General features: G+C 44.2%; 1 protein-coding gene across 1 annotated transcript in view; it reads right to left on the minus strand.

The window, feature by feature from the left end:
- The window catches only part of Fli1 (Fli-1 proto-oncogene, ETS transcription factor), a 117,520-nt gene that overhangs the window by 11,956 nt on the left and 86,103 nt on the right, over positions 1-19,461 (minus strand). Inside the window, exon 5 of the mRNA XM_076924599.1 lies at positions 16,497-16,562. Within this exon, the coding sequence (XP_076780714.1) occupies positions 16,497-16,562 (66 nt within the window). The remainder of the gene's footprint in view (positions 1-16,496; positions 16,563-19,461) is intronic.

Consider the following 19,461-nt stretch of genomic DNA (forward strand, 5'->3'; position numbering starts at 1 on the left):
TTCATATGAATCCCTTGGTCATGTTATTTTGTCTTTTTGAACTTCAACTCAGCTTCCCTACAAAGCAGGATAACAAATTTTAACAGAGCTACTGTGGGGATCCATAAATGGGAACGTTTCATAACTGTAATTTTTGTACACAATATATAGATGTCTGTTTCATCTTGCCTTTAACTCTACAATAAGAAGAGGTCATAAGGCCTTGAAAAGGAAGAGAAGCCCAAGAGTTCTAAACGACCAGCTCTAATCTGGTGCCCTCGAACAGTTTTTCCAAGATGTGAATGTATCTTGAAGAAAGCGGTGGGTCATCATGAATACTGGTTTTAAACATGATCTCAGAAGACAGAGATGGGCAGCAGCTAGGAGTGATCAATGTTTGCTTTTTCCATGACTGCGAACTGCTCAGGTTCCTGTTTAGTTGGTCTTGAGGCTCAGGATGAATCCCCCACCTCATTTGATCCATTCCCTAAAGCTCACCGAGCCTTTCCCTCCAGTGGTATTTTTGTTCCACAGAGCTACAGAGGATCCTAGCACCTCTCAAGACTGCAGGAAGAGGAAGTTAAGAAGGGAATCCTTGGCTCTAGCTTGGAACTGAAAGAAGCAAGGGAAAACATCCTGGCTCAAGTTTCCTTTTCTCAAGGATCTTGTCCTGGAATTCAATCAGCCCCTCAGCCTCAGGATCAGCCCCACTGCATGGAGCACAATGAAAGTAGTGTTTAAGATATTCTGTGTGCAGAAGGAAAAGAAGATTCATGAGGAAAAGGCTGGAAAGAAACGGGCGGCTTTGAAATACAAAAAGTTTGACAAACTAAAAGGCATGGATGTTGAGCACAGCCTTGACACCTTCCTGCAAGGCATCCTGCCCAGCCTGCGTTCTTTTTTCATTTCGTCTGCCTTGTGGGCTCTCTATCCAAATGGCACAGATGTCTAAATAGACTATTTATTTTGATAAGGCCTCAAAGTGGGGCTTTGAGCCATACGTGGAAGAGGAATTCAGATCGACTAGCTGAATTGGGTATTTGGCAAAAAATCCCCTCCACGGTGGGCTATAGTAGACACGAATCAATCAAATACTTCTTTGGTCAAATGGATGTCAGGTGTAAGAGGATTCCAGCTAGGAAAAAAAAAAAAAAAAGAGGGAAAACACAACAGCTCATTTAGGCAATGCAGAGTTGTTTATGATTGCCCTCTGGCCCTGCAGACAGAGTTCATGCTGCCTCCACATGTCCTCCTTTGCCTTGGGCAATTGGATCTTGCATCTGCCTCACAATTCAAGCTTTGCATGCCTTCCTTCCAATCCTTCAGGTCATGATTCACTGGTTACTTGTTTTGAGTATACTGTCCTTGTCTGCTAAACAGTCCAGTGTCAAGTGCGACACCTCCCTGGCTAGGTGAGCATCTCTGCAGCAGAGTGACCAGACCGTAGTCACTTCTGACCTCTCCCCAAACTGGTTCTTGCCCCACCCCAGTACTAGCTTACTGGATTTAGTGGACATACCTTACCGCATACTCATTCATTCAACAGAGTTTTCTTGAATGCCTGCTCTGTTGCCAGACCCACGTATATGCCTAGAATACAACTCTGGCAATGCAAACACCCTTCTTCTGTGGAACTTAATTCAGAACAAATAGTAAACTATGTAGTGGATTAGAAGCTGCTGAATGTGATCGAACAAAGTGAGTCTGGAGAGGAAGCAGGCAGGGCTGGGTAGGAGGGCCTCACCGAAAACAGAATTTGAGCAGAGATTTGGACTGTCAACATACTAAAATGGAGCTCTTGGGAACGCCATCATTTCCCTCCGAAAAGTACTTGAACTGTCCTATGTTGATAGCGACAACTTTTCGGACAGCTAGTTCCATTTTGTTAGTTTGCATCTAGTGGGAGTGGGTTGATGTTGGAGGATAGTAACATTTAAAAGCTCTACAACATCTTTTGACTGTTTGCTGATTTCAACTTATTTGGAGTCGGGCTGATTTACCCATCCTTGATTTAAGATGACTATTCTAATGAAGAAATGTTACATAGCAACAGTTCCTGAGACAGGCCTTCTGACAGACAGCTAAAACATTAAAGTGGGTTTCAGGGAAGGACATGTCTTCGGAATCATCATAGGAGAAGTGGGCAGGTGAGGTCAAACTAAAGGAGACTACACTGCATTGTTCCGGTCTGCCAGGTAAGCAGACAATGTCAAACACGGAATCTTACACGGAGTATCTGAGAAAATGGCCCCCGTTTTGGTAGCGGAATTTGTTCCCACTACATCACAGAATGGCAGGCTCTGTTTCAGACTTCAAGGGATCCCAGACATGATCTAAACCAGACATGCAAATGAGCATGAGACCCAAGGTTCAAAGCTGGGAGACAGCATATGTGGCCACGTAAGAATTTTATTAGAAATTGAAAATATGACTCAGACTATCAAAACTGACTTTCTTTAAACTGATCTTAGGCTACTGGGCAGGACTGGTAACTAAGACAGAGAAAGCTTTCAGGCTCAAAGATTTTTCAAAATTATATCCCGAGCAGCTTTTGTCTCTTTGGAATAACTGAATCTTACCAAATACTGAACTGTTTGGGGGTGTTGTTTAAAGCTTTAAAGATATTTGGGGAGAAGCAATCTCATGGTTTCCAAACAGTAAAGCCATTCATTGCAAAGGAAAGAATTCAGGATCTCCGTTATTCCAGCTCTGCACCCCACTCTCCATCTCATTAGCTATGTGCTGTGTGAGCCTTGGTGAGAGACTTCACCTCTCTGACCTCCGTTTAGGAAAAGCATAGTCCTGTGGGAAACAATCGACTATTTGTAAGTTTCAGACTGTGTAAGAGCAAACGGTACATTTAATCCTCACAAGGGTCTTTAGAGACTAGATAAGATCACGTTTACACAAACGGTTCGCACACTCCTAAGTCTCCAATGGAATTATAGTTAATCTTTTCCAGTTAGCATTTTGGTGTATGTGCACGTGTGTGTGTGTGTGTGTGTGTGTGTGTGTGTGTGCGTGTGTGTGTGCGTGCTTGTGCATTCATCTTGGTATGCACACGTGGAGGCCAGAGATGGGATCTGAGTATCTTCCCTCTATTGCATTATTAGTAGTATTTAGTAGTATTAGTGTTGTTATTTTGAGACAAGATAATTTACTGAACCCGAAGCTTACTGTTTTGGCCAGTGATTGGCTGGCCAGTGAGCCCCTAGGTTCAAGCTGTCTCTATTCCCAGGCTGAAATTACAGATGCATGCCACCTTGCCCAGTTTGTTGTTGTTGTTGTTGCTGTTATGTGGGTACTGTAGACCTGAATTCAACCTCTCCTTCGTGCTGCACTTTACCCATGAGCCATTTCCCCAAATTCCTCTTTTCCAAGTTTTATTCATAGAAATTAATTTTTTTTCTTGTGATAACTAAGCTAATTCCTTCTGGTTCTCTCTTTAGTAGAGCCAGACTGAGTAAATATTTAACTCAATTGAAAAAGATTAGATTTTCTTTCCCAGTGAATCAGTCCATCAACTGTCAAGGTTATTTACTGAAATTTTTTGGGGTGGAAGAAAAGAATACTGGACAAAACTCACAATTAAAGATGACAAGGTAATCTACAAATAGGTCCAGAAATAGCTCCTGGGTGCAGGGATTAGGGAAGAAACACAGTTTGTAGGAGTAAGGTAAACACACACTGAGCAGGTATGATTGATTTGGGATTTGACATATAAGTAATTATCCTACTTAATGTTATTATTCTCTCTTTGGATTCTGCCTGACATGAATTTAAACTGTTCCAAAGAGACTGAAGAAGTATCTCAGTCTTTACCTGTGAGGCCTGCTGATTCCCAAAAGAGGGGAAAGCCCTCACAACTCCATTCCAGCCTTAGATTTTCTTTCTTAAAGACTTTATCTTCTCTTCCATGGGGATCCTTCAGGAGAAATGACTTCTCTGTGATCTTAAATTAAAGCTTCTCCAAAGACAGGAAGTTGTTACATCTATGAAAGGTTTTCATATTAAAATAATGTGCTGCCATCCTTTTAACTAGAAGATGCACTTCTTCCATGTTCTTCAAGAGAAGCTTCTATGTCTGTGTTTCTATTTCTCTTCCTCCTTCTCTTCAAATAGAGAAAAAGACAGATCTATACTTTTCTGTATGAGGATGACAGATAGATAGATAGATAGATAGATAGATAGATAGATAGATAGATGGACGGACAGACAGACAGATATTAGACAGATAAAAGCTTGGGGGAAATAACTTGCTTTTTAAGGATAGTCTTTCCTTTTATGTGAGGATAAATGGTTTCAGAGCCTCTATCATGCACCATGACCTGTAGATCTTTATAAAATGGTACAGGTGCTAAATAGAACCCAGGCTCATCCTCCCAAAGACTACCAGTCATTGCTGGATCACTTATGCTATCTCACAATGTGGATATCACTTCCATGCTTATGTACTGCTGTGTAAGTAAGGCGCACTAACTCATCGCACTGCCGGAGTAGCATTTAAGATCACTTAAAATACCTAATACATGTAAACCAGTGCTAGCCTGTGTTATTTAGGAAATGACAGGGAGCTTGCCTGTCCAATAGGATGCACTTTTCTCCAAGAGTGGTTGGTTGAAACTGCTGATGTGGAAGCCTGGATGGGAGAGGCCAGCTACACTTTCTAGTGACTACTGCCCCTAAACAAACCTCCTGTCCAGAAATATCTAAATCAGTACATTGGGCAAACACACATCTCTGGATTACTCTGTGTTGAGGTAGCCACCAGCAGGCATCAACAGCACGTGTGTAGACAACCCCCTTTTCTTGCCAGTTAACTTGAAACCCTTCTCAACATCAAGCAGCTTAACAGGACAACTTTTAGTTTTCATCACAAATCAGAGCACATGGTGAAGGTGTTTGAGGACTAAGAGGAATTTCATTCCGAGTTTTAGCTTCACTGTGTGGAATGAGACAGATCTGTAAGGCAGAGAGCAGCTTGGTAGAGGCGGCAGGACTGAGAGCAAGGCTAGAGATGAATGAGGAAGGTCAAGCCTACTTTAGCAAGTGCAAATAGCCACTAAGAAATCTGTGATATGGTCAGAGCTTCAGCCACAGAGCACCACAGTCAGGGGCCCCTGCTTGCCGGTGTGGAAAAAGGAGGAAGCTGAGTCAGGTTGGAAAGCTCTCCAGGATGTCATTACCCACAAATAATCTTCCCCCAGCCTTGTGTCTTTGACCATCTACCTTCAAGTGTTTACAGGACTCACGTTCCTTTATAAAAATGCACCAGGGCACACGTATTCTCTGTTTCTATCATTAGCACTGCAGGACGCATACACGTGTACATACAGCCTCCTTTATGTCTCCTGGAAGCCTCTAAGAACGGTTCTAATATGCATAAAAGCAAAGACAGGCACACGAAAGGTGGCCGATCTAAATGAGAACTCCTGAGTATCCAGGAATGGTCTGAGGGAATCCTGGCCTAAGAACATGAGGCAAGCCCTGTGGTGACAGAAAGGATGCTGATGTAAACCAAGAAGCTAAAGTTGTCATTAAGCCTGGGAACAAGGCGTGGGCTCTAAAGGTGAAGGTGAGACAACACTGTAGGAGCAATGGAAGCTGCCAGTTCTAAGGACCCACTAGTCAGCTATAACTTCCTTCCTCAGGGCCCCAGTGTGGGCAAACTCAACTTTATTTAGGGAGCTTAGGTGAGGTAGCATCCTGGCACACCTTGTTGATGCTCATCTCATCCAGGGGGAACACAACCATCTGATTCCTCACACCATGTTTGTGTCTTGCTCTTATTTTTCAGATTAAGTTGATGGCAACACTTGGTAATGGTTTTGCTCAGTGTAATATGTCTTTTACTGAAGCTCGTTGTTTTCATTTCTCTTGAGTGTTCAATTAAGCTCAAAAGGCTGTGTGTATCATTGTATAAACTATAAAAAATATCTAGAAAAATTTGTGAAACAAACTGACATGCCTCTGGAAATGCAGGTAAAATTGGGAAATTTGGGACCATTGCAGGAATTGACGCAGTCATATGGTTTTAAACAATTAGACAACACCATCTTCCTGAAAGAAATGGGCCTTTTTGGCATGCTGTGGTGGTTAATAATGTCAACTTGACAAGATGAAGGAGACAAACTTCTGGCCACGCCTGTGAGGAACTACCTCAATCAGGTTACTTGAGACAGAAGTGGGCAGCACCATTCCCTAGGCTTGGATCCTGGACTGGATTAAAAAACAGAAAGCCAGTGGAGCAGAGCGGTCATTGTTCTCTGCTTCCTAACTGGTGATGTAACAGGACCAATCACCTCAAACTTCTACCTCCAGGACTTCCCACCATGATGAATCTTAAACTGTGAGCTTAAACAAACCCTTTCTTCCCCAAGTTGCTTTTGTCAAGGCATTTTTTTTTTTTTTTTTTTTTTTGCACCAGTAGTAATTAAGACATAGTTGGATGGAAATACAAAAGGAAACTTCAGAGCCTATCTTCTACCCCGGCTGGGGAGGAGACTATGAGAACAGATTCTGCCCTGCTTCAAACCAGCACGGTGATTTGGGCTTCTCATCTATAAAATGGGAATAATGACAGTACTAAATTAATCAGATTTTGTGGCACAGAAGAATTCTTGCATGACTAGGTATTTAATAAACATGTTATAAAGGGGAAAAAAGATAGAAACAGGAAAGTTGAAGTGAAGAAGAACCTTTTTTTCTGGGGGATCACTTTTTCCTTGGTTCCCCTCTGTGTGGCCACAGACTGAGAGGCTGTGTCTGAAGGGGAATTTAGCTGATAAAATAGCACATAGCATTTAGGCTAAAAGGATGGATGATCACCAGCCCCTAAGCACGGACATCTACATGCTGACATTTTCCCTTGTTATTTTGGGATGAGACCCTTTACAACTTCAGGGTGGATCACATCAAGTGGAAGTAAGGGCTTGAAGAGTGGAGAAGAAAGGAGAGGGAAAAAGTGGAGAGGAGAGGAGAGGAGAGGAGAGGAGAGGAGAGGAGAGGAGAGGAGAGGAGAGGAGAGGAGAGGGGAGGGGAGGGAAGGGAGGGGAGGGGAAAGGAGGAGAGGGGAGAGGAGGGAAGGGAGTGGGGAGGAGAGGGGAGGAGAGGGGAGGGGAGGAGAGGGGAGGGGAGGAGAGAGGAAGGGAAGGGAGGGGAGGGGAGGGGAGGGGAAGAGAGGGGAGGGGAGGAGAGGGGAGGGGAAGGGAGGGGAGGGGAAGAGAGGGGAGGGGAGGGGAGGAGAGGGGAGGGGAAGGGAAAGGAGGCAAGAAGAGAGTACACCTTGCAATTCCCATAGGAGAAAAAGCCAGTCTCTCCACTAGAAACTTCTTGGAGGTCTGGCTTACAGTGACTCCCTTTTTGGGAGTGAACTAAGGTATACTTTTCATCTGTCCATCCAATGGTTTCTATCTCCAGTGTGCTTTAGTCATATGAAAGGAAAAAAATGTCCTCTGGAATCTGTCCAATGCTAAACAATGCTAAATTGGAGAAACAGTGGGTACAAACAAAACACCTCATAAAAGGGGCAGAAGAGATTAGAACCAGGTGATGCCATGGGGCCGAGGCCTCTGAAGGGGCAGCGGGTCTCTGGGTATGGGCGGGGTAAGTGTGGGGAAACAATCCAAACCTTGGCTGAAGGCATACTAGGTAGAGTTCCATTCAGACTCAAGGGCAAACCCAAGTGAGCAAATGTGTCCTAGTGGCAGCTGGGCCAGCTCTGTCATCCACAGTTGTCCAGAAGGTGCTGGGACAGGACCCTACAGGGTTGCATCTGAATTTCAAGTATGAACACACCAGAAAAGGAGGTGGCTGCTGCATAGTCCCTCACAATACCATGTCAAAGATCCAAAGGACGCAGCATGCTCTTGCTTCCTGTGTCTGCAGAGTTCCTTTGAGCATTGAGGTGTCACCTCTCACAATGCCACTTTGTACCTTGCAACCTACAACTCAAGGTTGATGCAAGTGTAGACAGGAGAGGGAGAGTGAACTTATGCTTACACTGAGGACAGTGGTCAGTGAAGGATGTGTGTCTGTGTGTATGTGTGTGTGTATGTGTCTGTGTGTGTCTGTGTGTGTCTCTGTGTATGTCTCTGTGTGTCTCTGTGTGTGTGAGTGTATGTGTGTGTCTGTGTGTGTGGGGGGTGTCTGTGTGTGTCATTGTGTGTGTCTGTGTGTGTGTCTCTGTGTGTGTGTCTCTGTGTCTGTGTGTGTGTCTGTGTGTGCCTGTGTGTGTCTCTATGTGTCTGTGTGTCTGTGTGTGTGTGTCTCTCTCTCTGTGTCTGTGTGTGTGTCTGTATGTGTGTCTATGTGTGTATCTGTGTGTGTGTCTGTGTATCTCTGTGTGTGCCTGTGTGTGTCTCTCTGTGCCTGTATGTGTGCTTCAAAGAAATTCTAGTAAGAATAGTGTGTACAAGCACAACACCAGGACAAGAGACCTCCTCCCCTGTCTCCTCTCCTTCCCAGAATGTACCTACTTCTCACCAGGTTGGGGAATAAGACTTCAAATCTTTTGCTCATTAGCCTGGAACAAATTTACACTTGTCTTTGGGAACATGCAAACTGTTTCCAGTAATTTTGAAAGACTGTGTGCTCGTCATCGTATGGCCACACGTGTGCAATAACAGAGCACACAGCACACCCGTGGAAGGGAATAACAGTTCTTTTACTTAGAGAAAGGAAGGATAATGGTTACTTAGAAAGTGTCCCAGACAAGCTGTCAAATTGAATTCAGAAAGTTGGAGTCTGACTCCAGGGCCGGGCTGGCTGGCTGGCTGAACTCCCCTGAGATTGGGGTTTCCTGCCTGCCAGGGTTTAGAGACAACGATTCTTTGTTTCCAGTCTCTCAATCTCTCTCTCTCTCTCTGTCTCTTTCTCTGTCTGTCTCTCTGCCTCTGTCTCTGTCTCTCTCTCTCTCTCAAAAATAAGTAAATAAAAATAAAAATTTTAAAAATCCAACACATCTCTGAAAGAGGGTCAGATAAGAAATAGATTAACATTAACTCTGGAATTTAAAAAAAAAAGTTAAAAACAAAAACAAACTAGAGAGAGAAAGCTACTGTTTATCCATAATCACAAATCTTTATTCCTGGACCACCGGAATAGCTAAGAAACACACCAGCACACACACAGAGACACAAACAGACACAGACATATGCAGACATACACAGACACAGACAGACAGGCAGACACACACACACACACACACACACACACACACACACACACACCTAATTTCTATTCTGGTTTCTATGCTCACCTACCCTCCCCACCCCATAGACTCACAATTTGAATGCTGAGCCTCCCAAGAGCACGTCACCCTGTGCACTGTATACGAACAAGGAGCAAAACTATCTTCTTGTTTAGATGTTCTCCCATTCATATAAAACTTATCCATGTCTTTACAGTCACAGAGAAATTCCAAGATATATAAAAGAGAAAAGCCCAGTGAAGCCTCCTCCAGGGCTTATTACTCTGCTAAACAATCAAAAGCCATGGCCAATCTCATTTCAGCTCCACCCCATTACCCCTGGGCCTTAGCATTTTGAGACAAATTCCTGGCTCCTGCTTCAGGCTCTATACCCGAGCTTCCTGTCTTACCATGAAATGCCTAAGCACATTGTCTCCAGTGCTGGAGGTTTACCCAAGGCTCCCTCCCTCATGTCATCCACTGATACTTTGTTCATTTGTACAGGGACTTAATTTTTCAAACTACAACCCAGAACACACATGGCCCCATGTGACGATACCTACACACACCCCAGACTCAGAGTTGCCCCCCCTTTATTTCTATATTCATATCCAGCTTCTCCAGAGGACCCTTCCCCCTACCCCCCACTTCACCATAACCTCCTGAATGGAATGGTATAATTCAGAACACTGATGGAGAGGGTGTGTGCAGGGGGGAGCAGGAAGACTTTCTGAGACTATACTGGTCATCTGTGGGTGTGATTGGCACCCCTTACCTATCATATTTCCAGGATTCAGGAAGGTTTACTGTGTGGAACAAATCTTCCATAAGTCAAAGAATCAATGAATGATTGGGAGAAGGTAGAATGTCTCACATAATTTATATCCATTCTTTACGAAGGCATTGACCACCTACATCCTTTGCATGAACACACTGGGACAGGGAGATGGCTCAGTGGGTAAAGCCACTTGCTACTAAGCATTAAAGATCTGAGTTCAAATCCCAGAACTTACATGGTAGAAAACAAACAAACAAACAACTCTACCTGGGTTGTCTCTGACCTCTGCGCTTGAGCTATGGCATGTGTGAACACCTATGCCACACAAAAGGTAAATTAATGTAATTAAAACATTAAAAAAAAGTTATAGATAGGTTGAGTCTCTTTTATGCTGTGGTCCCAAGTGTTTCCAGTCTTGGATTTTTTTTTTTTTTTTCAGGTTAGCGTGTGACTTTGGCCGGGCCCACACATTTTATGGCCTCTGATTTCTTTTGTCGTATAAAAAGTATTCAGTGGATACTTTCAGCTCTGGCTCTTCCTAACTCCGATTCCCTCCTTACCCTCGGAGCTCTTGAATGTGACAAGTGACTCTGCATCTATGAATGTGATTTTTCCGGCATTTCCTGACATGCCCTACAGGGGTCTCTCCCTAGGAAGTGTTTGAGCAGCTTGGTTTCTCAGCTATGGTGGAGAATCCTGCACAGTGCTCTACCATCCATTAGCGTACAATATCTTCACACTGTTAGCCTCTGGTAACCCTCAAATATATTGGAATAGTTCCCCAACAATAATGTTAATTACTATTATAATCCTGGTCATAAATCATAATAATGTACTGTTATGAATATAATTTATCAAGCACTTTTGGCATGTCGGACATCATGCTGATTTACAAGTACATAGAAATTATCCTTATTTTATACATGATGAAACAGAGTTTTGTGGCTTAATAGGAAATATCTCCCATGGGCTCTCATTTTTTTGGATGCTCACTGCCCAGTGGGTGGTAAAATTTCATAGAACATAGGAGATAGAGACTGTTTAGAGGAATTAGATTATTAGGGGTAGGCTTGTAATGAAGGCTATGGCTTAACCCTTGAATCTTGGTCCACTGCCATGGGAATGCCCACTTCCAAATGTTCTTCTACTCTCCATCACACACTCCCACTATCATGCTTTCTCCACCATGATGTGCCGAAGTCTCCCCAAAACCACAAAGTTTCTATCTTTCCCTGTTGAGTTGTTACTATCAGGTATTGTGACAACCACACAAATAATATATTGCGATAGAAAAAGCTAACCCTTGCCCAGAATCACACTGCAGCTTCATCAGTATAACTCTGAAATAGGAGCTGAGTTGAAATCATTCATTAATGAATATTCAAGATGTTGAGATTAATATCTGGGAAGCACCCCCCACCCCGTCTACCTCCAGGGGAGCAAAGCAAACCTATGCTGGGTAGAATCTTGCTCTGCCACCAAATATGGGTCTCATCTAAGGAACACTGGGAGCTCTTGGCCTTATTGTCTTTAACTGCAGAATGGGGACAAGGAGGTAGCAGCTGCGATCTCATGGTGATGGTATGCAGATAATGGATAATGGGTGTAAAAAATGTTTGGTAAGTAATAGATGCTACAGAAGAAGGGTTGTTCTTCCATACTTGTCCCTTGTCCTTGGAATTCTTGAGAGGAGAGGCTCTCTTAAGCATGATCCATAATTGCCAGCTGGGCAACCAGCATATGTGACGCTGAGGTGATTTAGTCCCTCTCTTTTCAATCCTTGTCAAATAACCAGACAGACTTTTTATTTATCAGTCAAGGAAACTGCCAGTGATGGAGATTCTGCAGGCCATTCACCCTTGGCAGCTAGGGCAGTGGTTTTCAGTTTCTACTTTTCGGCATCAAGTCTCAAAGGCAGAGGGCTAGAAGCTCAGAGCTCCACCAGGCCTTGGCAGCTATGAGGTCCGGAAGTTAGTAAACAGGGGTCTCAATATCCTCTGCCTTTTGGAGAGCTGAAGGTATTTAGAAAGATGCAGGAGGAGGGATAAGGAAATGAGAGCCTTAGGCACACAGAGGAGCTCTGAAGATAGTTGCTCACTCTTCCCCTTTGTGGGGCCAGTGGGCACATTGCAGAGGGCCCTGTGGCAGGAGCTGCCCAGAAAACCAAAGAGAAGCTGGGACCTTGGATCCACAACCCAGGATCTGCAGTCACACTCCAGATTGCAGGGTGCAGGACAGGGAAGAAGAGAGTAGAGTCAAGCAAGCTTGGGTCTAGAATGCTTGCATGGAAAGGCTACTTAGCCTTTCCAGCTTCAGTGCTCTCCCGTAAACACAAGTTATCAACCACGGATCTTTTCTTACGGGGCCAATGAAGGGATGAAAGCAGGGTGTTTCTAAGATGTGAGATGCCAACCTCATCCCTAATTGTCAGTAACATTAGTAATGATATCATCAACGGTAAGAGTTCTTTCACTCACCTATGCTTACAATCCGTATATCTACAGGTGTTTGTCTAGGATGACTGGGGGACAGGCAACATCAGGAGCTAGAAAGACCTGGAGTGGCCCTGAGAGACACTGGTTACTTTCCTTTAGAACTATGTAGCAGGGCTTGTCAAGTTAGAACTTAAGAAAAAAAAAAATTCCTAAGGCCCTGTAGGTACCAGTAGAGATTTAGCATTAAGCCATTATGTTTGGGCCTCAGCATCAGTGTTTGTTGTTATTTATGCATTTAAAAGTTTTTTTTAAATAACATTTACTATTTTAGCCTCTTTCAGGCGTATGACTTAGTGGCGCTCTGCACATTCATAGGGAGTGAAAAATCATCACCAGCCTCCACCTTCAGTAATCTCTCTACCCCCAGTCAACAGGAAGTACTTCTCTCTACCCGCGCCTCTGGCAGCCAGCCGCCATTTCTATCCAGTGAGCTCCAGAGCTCCAGGTTGCTCCAGAGGGGGGAGTCACAGAGGACTTGTCCTTGAACATCATTGTTTTACGAAGTCTACAAGGGGGGTCTCTGGGCAGTTAAGACCAAGGGTTATGGCCTAGTAGAGGCTGGGCATGAATTCGTTTCTAGAAAGGGAACAGAGATGTAGCTGGAGGCAGCAGTGAAAAACTACAGAGACAGAGAAAAATTGTGCAAAAATTCAAATTTCTGCACCAAGTTACATTTAGGAAAAGATAGCTAGAGGGAAAAGACTGTGTTTTTTGAAGAGGCACCTTGGCAATAAGGGCCATTAAATCACACATATTTTAAAATATTTGAAATATATAGTGACTGTGACTACTTTGGGAACTCAGAATGATGTTACTAAGCATTTATGCAATGTGTAACAATCAGGGCAAAGACGTGGACATATTCCATCACTTCACAAACGTAAGCACTGGGGCTGGGGAGATGTCTCAGGGTAAAGTGAGTGTGGACCAGGCATAAAAATCCAGATTTGGATCTCTGGCGACCATTAAAAGCCATATGCCTGCCTCACTGTGGGTCTCTCATCCCAAAGCTGAGGAGATAGAGGTAGGAGGAATTCTGAGCTCACTGGACAGCCAGCATAGCTGGATGGATGAATTCCAGGTTCAGTGGAGAGCAACCCAGAGAAACAGCTGACGCCAGCTTATAGCCAGCTTATAGTTTCTGTATGTATGTGCACAGATATGTATGCACATCTATGTGCACACACATACACACACACTCTCAAACATGTACACACACACACACACACATATATATTCCTATTAGCTGTTTTGAAGTATTGGATCGACTGCTGTCAATCATTCTTTTCCCACTCTGCCTTGGAAGTTGTTCCTCCAACTGCACCCAGTCCCCACCAGTCCCTCATTCTCTCCAACCTTTCCACTCTGGTAAACAAACAAACAAACAAACAAACACATATCTCTCTCTATGACGGTGGCTTTTAGTGAAAGGGGAACTTTCCTTACTATACTCTGAGGGGCTACAAAGCATTCAGGGGTCACTTTCATCTTGTCCCACCTCTCTGCATAGAAAGGAAACAGCAGCTAATTTACAGAATGGTGCTCCAAAGCAAAGTATGTACCCATGCCCTACGCACTCCAAAATCCTGTATAAGTGACAGCTGAGGCTGCGATGGAAGTGGTTGACAATAACTGCTGTCCTCCTGCAGTAAGCACATTAAATTTGACAACTAAAGGAAGAAAATGTTCAGCGGCTCCAACTGGGTTCAAGCGAGACTCACAACACATTTAAAGATCTGTGGAAATTGCGTTTTGATATGTCGTCTTATGTTCTACATACAAATAACCCTTAGATAGCTTCAGTCAGTTTTCAAGGAGGTAGGCGGGCTAGAAAGGATGGTCATGCCATTCTGATCTAAAACAGCACTCTAGTTGATAAGTACCATGAAGATACATTAATTGACTGCATCTCCTCAGCTTCTTCCATTTGTGTCTGATGCCAGCCAGCACCTGCCCTTTGCAAAGCAGGGAGCAAAGGCACCCGTGGGCACACACCCAGCTCTGATTAAGTGCTGTGTGTGCCTCTTATTCAGACAGAGACATAGTCAAGGTGGCATTGATGTCTTCTATTTCTTTTTCCATTTAATATTTAAAAAATAAAGATAGCTATTAGGGAAGAAGAGAAGCAGAGAGGTGGGAAGAGGGTGAAAGCGGGGAGGAGTTGGTTAGCTTTGTACTGCTAATGCGCTTTATTTTGTGGCAGGCCGGCTCCTTCAGCCAGACTACCTCAAAAGGGGGAAGGCTGTCACTTAAGTGGAGAGCTTTACTGGGAACAAAAGATGCACCTGCAAAAGCACTGGCTTAATCGTCTCTAGAGGCCAGGGCCGAGGCTGGGAGATAAATGCCCATCACCACCTGAATGGGGGCAGCCGGTGCGTTTGCCTGGATGCTACAGTCAATTCATTTCAGAAGAAGGTTGCTACCCAGTAGGAGCTGGCGCTCCTGCAAGCAGCATCAATGAGGCAGCAGCGAGACAAATGCACTCTCAACACAAAAGGGCCAGCAGAGGCGGGGCTCAGCCCAGTAGGTAGAGCAGAGGGCCAGGGCTGTGCTGAACTCCTCAGCAGGAAGGAGGAGTTGGTTAGCGACTCATTTCAGTGTCCACAGACCAGTTTCTCAACCTAAACCAGTATTTAAAACCAGTGGGAGCAGAGCCCATTCGTCCTGTCTATCCCAAAGGCTCATTGGTTTATTCTAATGGTATAAATCCTACTTCAGAAGTTCAAAACTTGCCTTCCCTTCCTGCTCCTTCCTCCATGTCCATCCTTCTTTCTTTCCTTTCTCTCTCCCTTCCTCTCTTCTTTCTCCCTCTCTTTAGTGGCTCCTTCATTTCTTTCCAAACCTACAAGCTATGGCTCCATCATCAGCTATCTCCTCAGAAACTGATCGCTTTAGAGCCAATCCTTGACCCTCCCTGGAAGAACCCTGCACCTGTCATGAGTCTGAGGACCAGGTCATGACAAAGCCAGGTGGCTGGACCTCAGTGTATTCATCATGAGAATAAATATTCTCTGCTACAGGCATGTATAACATGATGGGACAGGAGATCATCAGATTGTAGAATGAGTGGACAGAGCTTCAGTTCTCTCACACACAAAATAATCATGCATCTGATTTGGGGAATCAGTGGCCAAAACAAGACTAGGTTGAGTGATTTTGTGTGTGTGTGTGTTTGTATATGTGAGTTTGTGTGTATGTGTGTATGCATGTGTTTGTGTGTGTATCTGTGTATGTATGTGTGTCTGTGTGTATGTGTATATGTATGTGTGGTTGTGCTGCATTTGTGTATGTCTGTCTGTCTGTCTGTGTGTGTGTATGTATGTGTGTGTGTGACTGTATGTGTATCTATGTGAGAGTGCGTGTGTTGCTGGATCAAACCCAGGGCCACCCACATGCTATGCATGCATTCCACCAACAAGCTTGGGACTTCAGCCCTTGCTGACAAAGAGGCTGAGAAATGGCACTGTGATGTTCACTAAAACCACTTTTGGAGGCAGTTTTCTTTCTCGCTGATCAAAACCAAATGATATCAAATGAATCGTTTGACTAAACCAACCCAAACCAGACCAGGCCAACCTATCCTAGACCAAATCCTCAGACCACTGCTTTAAACACGAATTGACAATGCTAATTTTTCTTTTAGAAAAAAAAAATCCCCCAAACAAAAGTTTAAAAGGTAAACACACACTCCGTTATCTTCACCAGGAGAGCCCTCAAGTGTCATCTTGGAAAGTCATTGGATTCATTGTTCTCTAAGGACAGTCCACTTTCTTTGGGCGGGGGTGACTTTAATTTATATTCTTGTGATGTCGTTATGAGATGTTTCAAAGCCTCCCTTGTAGTTTGGAAACTAGTGGTGGAAGGAAGAAAAACATGTTTTTTTTGTTGGGTTTTTTTTTTTTTTTTTAATTTTTTTTCCTCTTGTGTACTAGAAAAGTAGTTTCCCATGTAAGGAACTGGTGTCAGACATGGCATCTCCCACCTGTCTGAGACGTATGGACCTGTGCAGCGGTGAGAGTGGAGGGAACCTGGGCATGTGAGGGGACAGACTCACCTTCCTTGACATTCAGTCGTGAGGACTGGTCTGTGTGGGACGTTGTATTATAGGCCAGCAGTGAACCTGAAATGAAAGTAAAAACATAGAAACATCATGCTTCTTTGGTCTGTATCTAGAATGTTCTCCAAAGGCCTGTGTGTTAAATTCAGGGTTCCCAGTATGTTAGAGTTAAGAAGTAAGAGAAACTTTAGTAAAATGGGGTCTGGGTAGGAGGTGGATCCTTGAGTGGGCTGTGGACTGTGGGACCCCACCTCTGGGATGTTAATACTATAACAGACACTTTGTCCCAGTGTCTAGAACAGGAGATCTCAACACACTGATGTATGGTTTTCTAAACGAAAGCCTTGATGGAAAGGTCTCTGTACCAGACTCCAATGAAGCTACTTGGAATGGCTGATTGTTTTTCTGTTGCGATTGCATGTAAAACATATGTCCTTTTCTTTCCTCAAACTAGATTTGTCCTTTTGTTTAAAGTGATCCCAAGAGTTTATTTTGTAAATTGGAAGCATTTTTAGGATTCTTCTCATGATTCTCCTGGGGACATTTTTTTTTTTTTTTTAAAGCCTTCAAGACTAGGGCTGGGATCTGCTTTTACAAAGGACACCATGAGCTTCACACATGTGTTTGGGGCTACCAAAGCCTTGCTAAACACAACTTTTCTCCCTGGGGCATGTGGCCAAGGGAACTGACTGAAGGCCAGGCTGGGAATGGTTTGTCAGTCATGCCTCTGCTTAGCCTCCAGTCAAGGAGGAGCTGGGAAGTAGAGTGGTGTTCCCCTTAGCTATGGGTGCTCTGGTTGAATATCCAGAGAAAATATGGGTCTTATCAGAACAGCCAAAGACACCTCCTGGGACGTAAGACTTTTGGCTTAGGTACCTATCTTTTCTAGTTCCAGCAGTTCCTAGGTGAAAACCAGCAGGTGATGGGTACCATTTAGGGATTGCTATATGCCAAAGTGCAGTTATGTAGATTACATGTTCTAAGGGACACAGCCACCCAAAGGCAACATTCTGTCTTCCAAGAATATCAGTGACAAGTTCATTTGGGTATAGCTCCCCTGGTCACATGTCCCTCATCTATACTGGGTGAAAAGTAACATCTACTTAATGTGGCTTCAATAAAACCAAGCTCAGAAGGTGCACTACCGAGACCCTGGCTTGTTTTAAATGTTCAGCAGAGGCTAGCACTTATCATGACTGCTTTCAGTTACACGGAATGGAAACCCTCTACACAGAGCTTGCGGGCACTGGCCATGTTGGCTGGAATTCCAGCTAGGGACGGGTCCTTCCGCAATGAGAAATAATCCTCCGTGACTGGACAGAGCTTCAGAAATGGAATCAAACGTTCCAAGAGAATATCCCAAACCTCTCAGGGGTAAGAGCAAGAATGTCTGTGCCTCAGTCCCAGGCATTTTCTCCCTCAGGCAGAACCTTGCTGCTAGAGCAAATAAAGAAAAATAATGGTCTCCAAGCAGCAAACCACTCCAGTCATTAGTACAAAGTTAGACAGAGACGGAGCTCAGATAAACCACATTTATTAAATTTCCCCCCATGGTCAGAGTTCCTCTCTGGGCACACGTGAAGCCACAGGAAACTCCCAGAATGCCAAGAGAACGGGTCACTTGACCTCCCCAAAGCCTGCATGAAATACATATTTCATGGTAACCTAGGGGAGAGATTTTGCCCCAAGACTGTCTTAGTTCAAGTTTCACAGGGAGGGATAACCTACATGGGGGTGGGGCTGGCTTCTCCCCAAGGAGACACATTTTCTTTTCACTGGTTTTTCTTTTTCCAGGTCTTCAGGCTACCGAGGGTGCCCATTGAGGGTTTTTTTTTTTTTTAATTAGGGTAACTTGTCCAGTCCTTCCTGGACTCCCCCTGGAGGTTTTGAGTTTCTTCTTCCTGCTCTGAGGATCTGACTTAAGCAGTTCTATTACTGCTGAGTCCAGAGGAGTTTCCTGACAGTAAAGACCACAATCAATGGCTAGATAGGCAGCACCATTGAGCTATATTTGTGCTTACACACACACACACACACACACACACACACACACACACACACATACACACACACACACACACACACACATACACACACACACACATACACACACACACACACATACACACACACACACACATACACACACACACACACATACACACACACACACACACACATACACACACACACACACACATACACACACCTATGTATACTTCTATACACAAAAGAGTAGGTACCCTTACTTAGGATCTGTTGTTTTTTTGTTTTGGTTTTTTTTTTTTTTTTTTTTTTTTTGGTACAGAGTCTCTCACTAGGACCTAAGTTAGCTGATAGTTGAGGTTGGCTGGCCAGAAACTCCACTTCCACAGTGCAGGGACAACTGGGACAAGTATATGCTGCCACAACTGGATTATTCACATGGGTTCTAGAGATCAAATCAGGTCTTCATGCTAGCAGGCCAGGTGCTTTCTTGACTAAGTCATCACCCCATCCTCCCAGACACTAGCTCTCTACTTAGTCCTTGAAGGAGCCACACAAAGCATGCATATGCTATCCTGCCCCCACAGCTGAGATCAACCTTTAGAGAAGCCAAGGCTTACAATCACACAGCCAAGAGGCAAGATCAACAGAATGGATACTCTCTGGGACCTGCCCTTGGTTCGGAAGCAGAAGCATCCTTTAGGGTAAATCAACACAGTAAAGATGGGCAAGAAAGTGTGTGTATTTATTCCAAGAACTCCAGAGATTAAGGCAAGAGGATCACCAAAAGTTCTGGTAGGCTGAGACTCATAGTGAGGTTGTCTCAGAAATTACAAACAAACAGACAAATAGTAAGGGAGGTAGTAAAGACAGAAGGGAAGAAGGGAGGGAGGGAGAGAGGGAGGGGGATAGAAGGAGGGAAGGAAGGAGGAGGAGGAGGAGGGAAAGCAATGGTGGTGGAAGGCAAGGGCAGGTG

This window comes from Arvicanthis niloticus, chromosome 26, assembly GCF_011762505.2.
Source record: "Arvicanthis niloticus isolate mArvNil1 chromosome 26, mArvNil1.pat.X, whole genome shotgun sequence".
NCBI classification, from domain to species: domain Eukaryota; kingdom Metazoa; phylum Chordata; class Mammalia; order Rodentia; family Muridae; genus Arvicanthis; species Arvicanthis niloticus.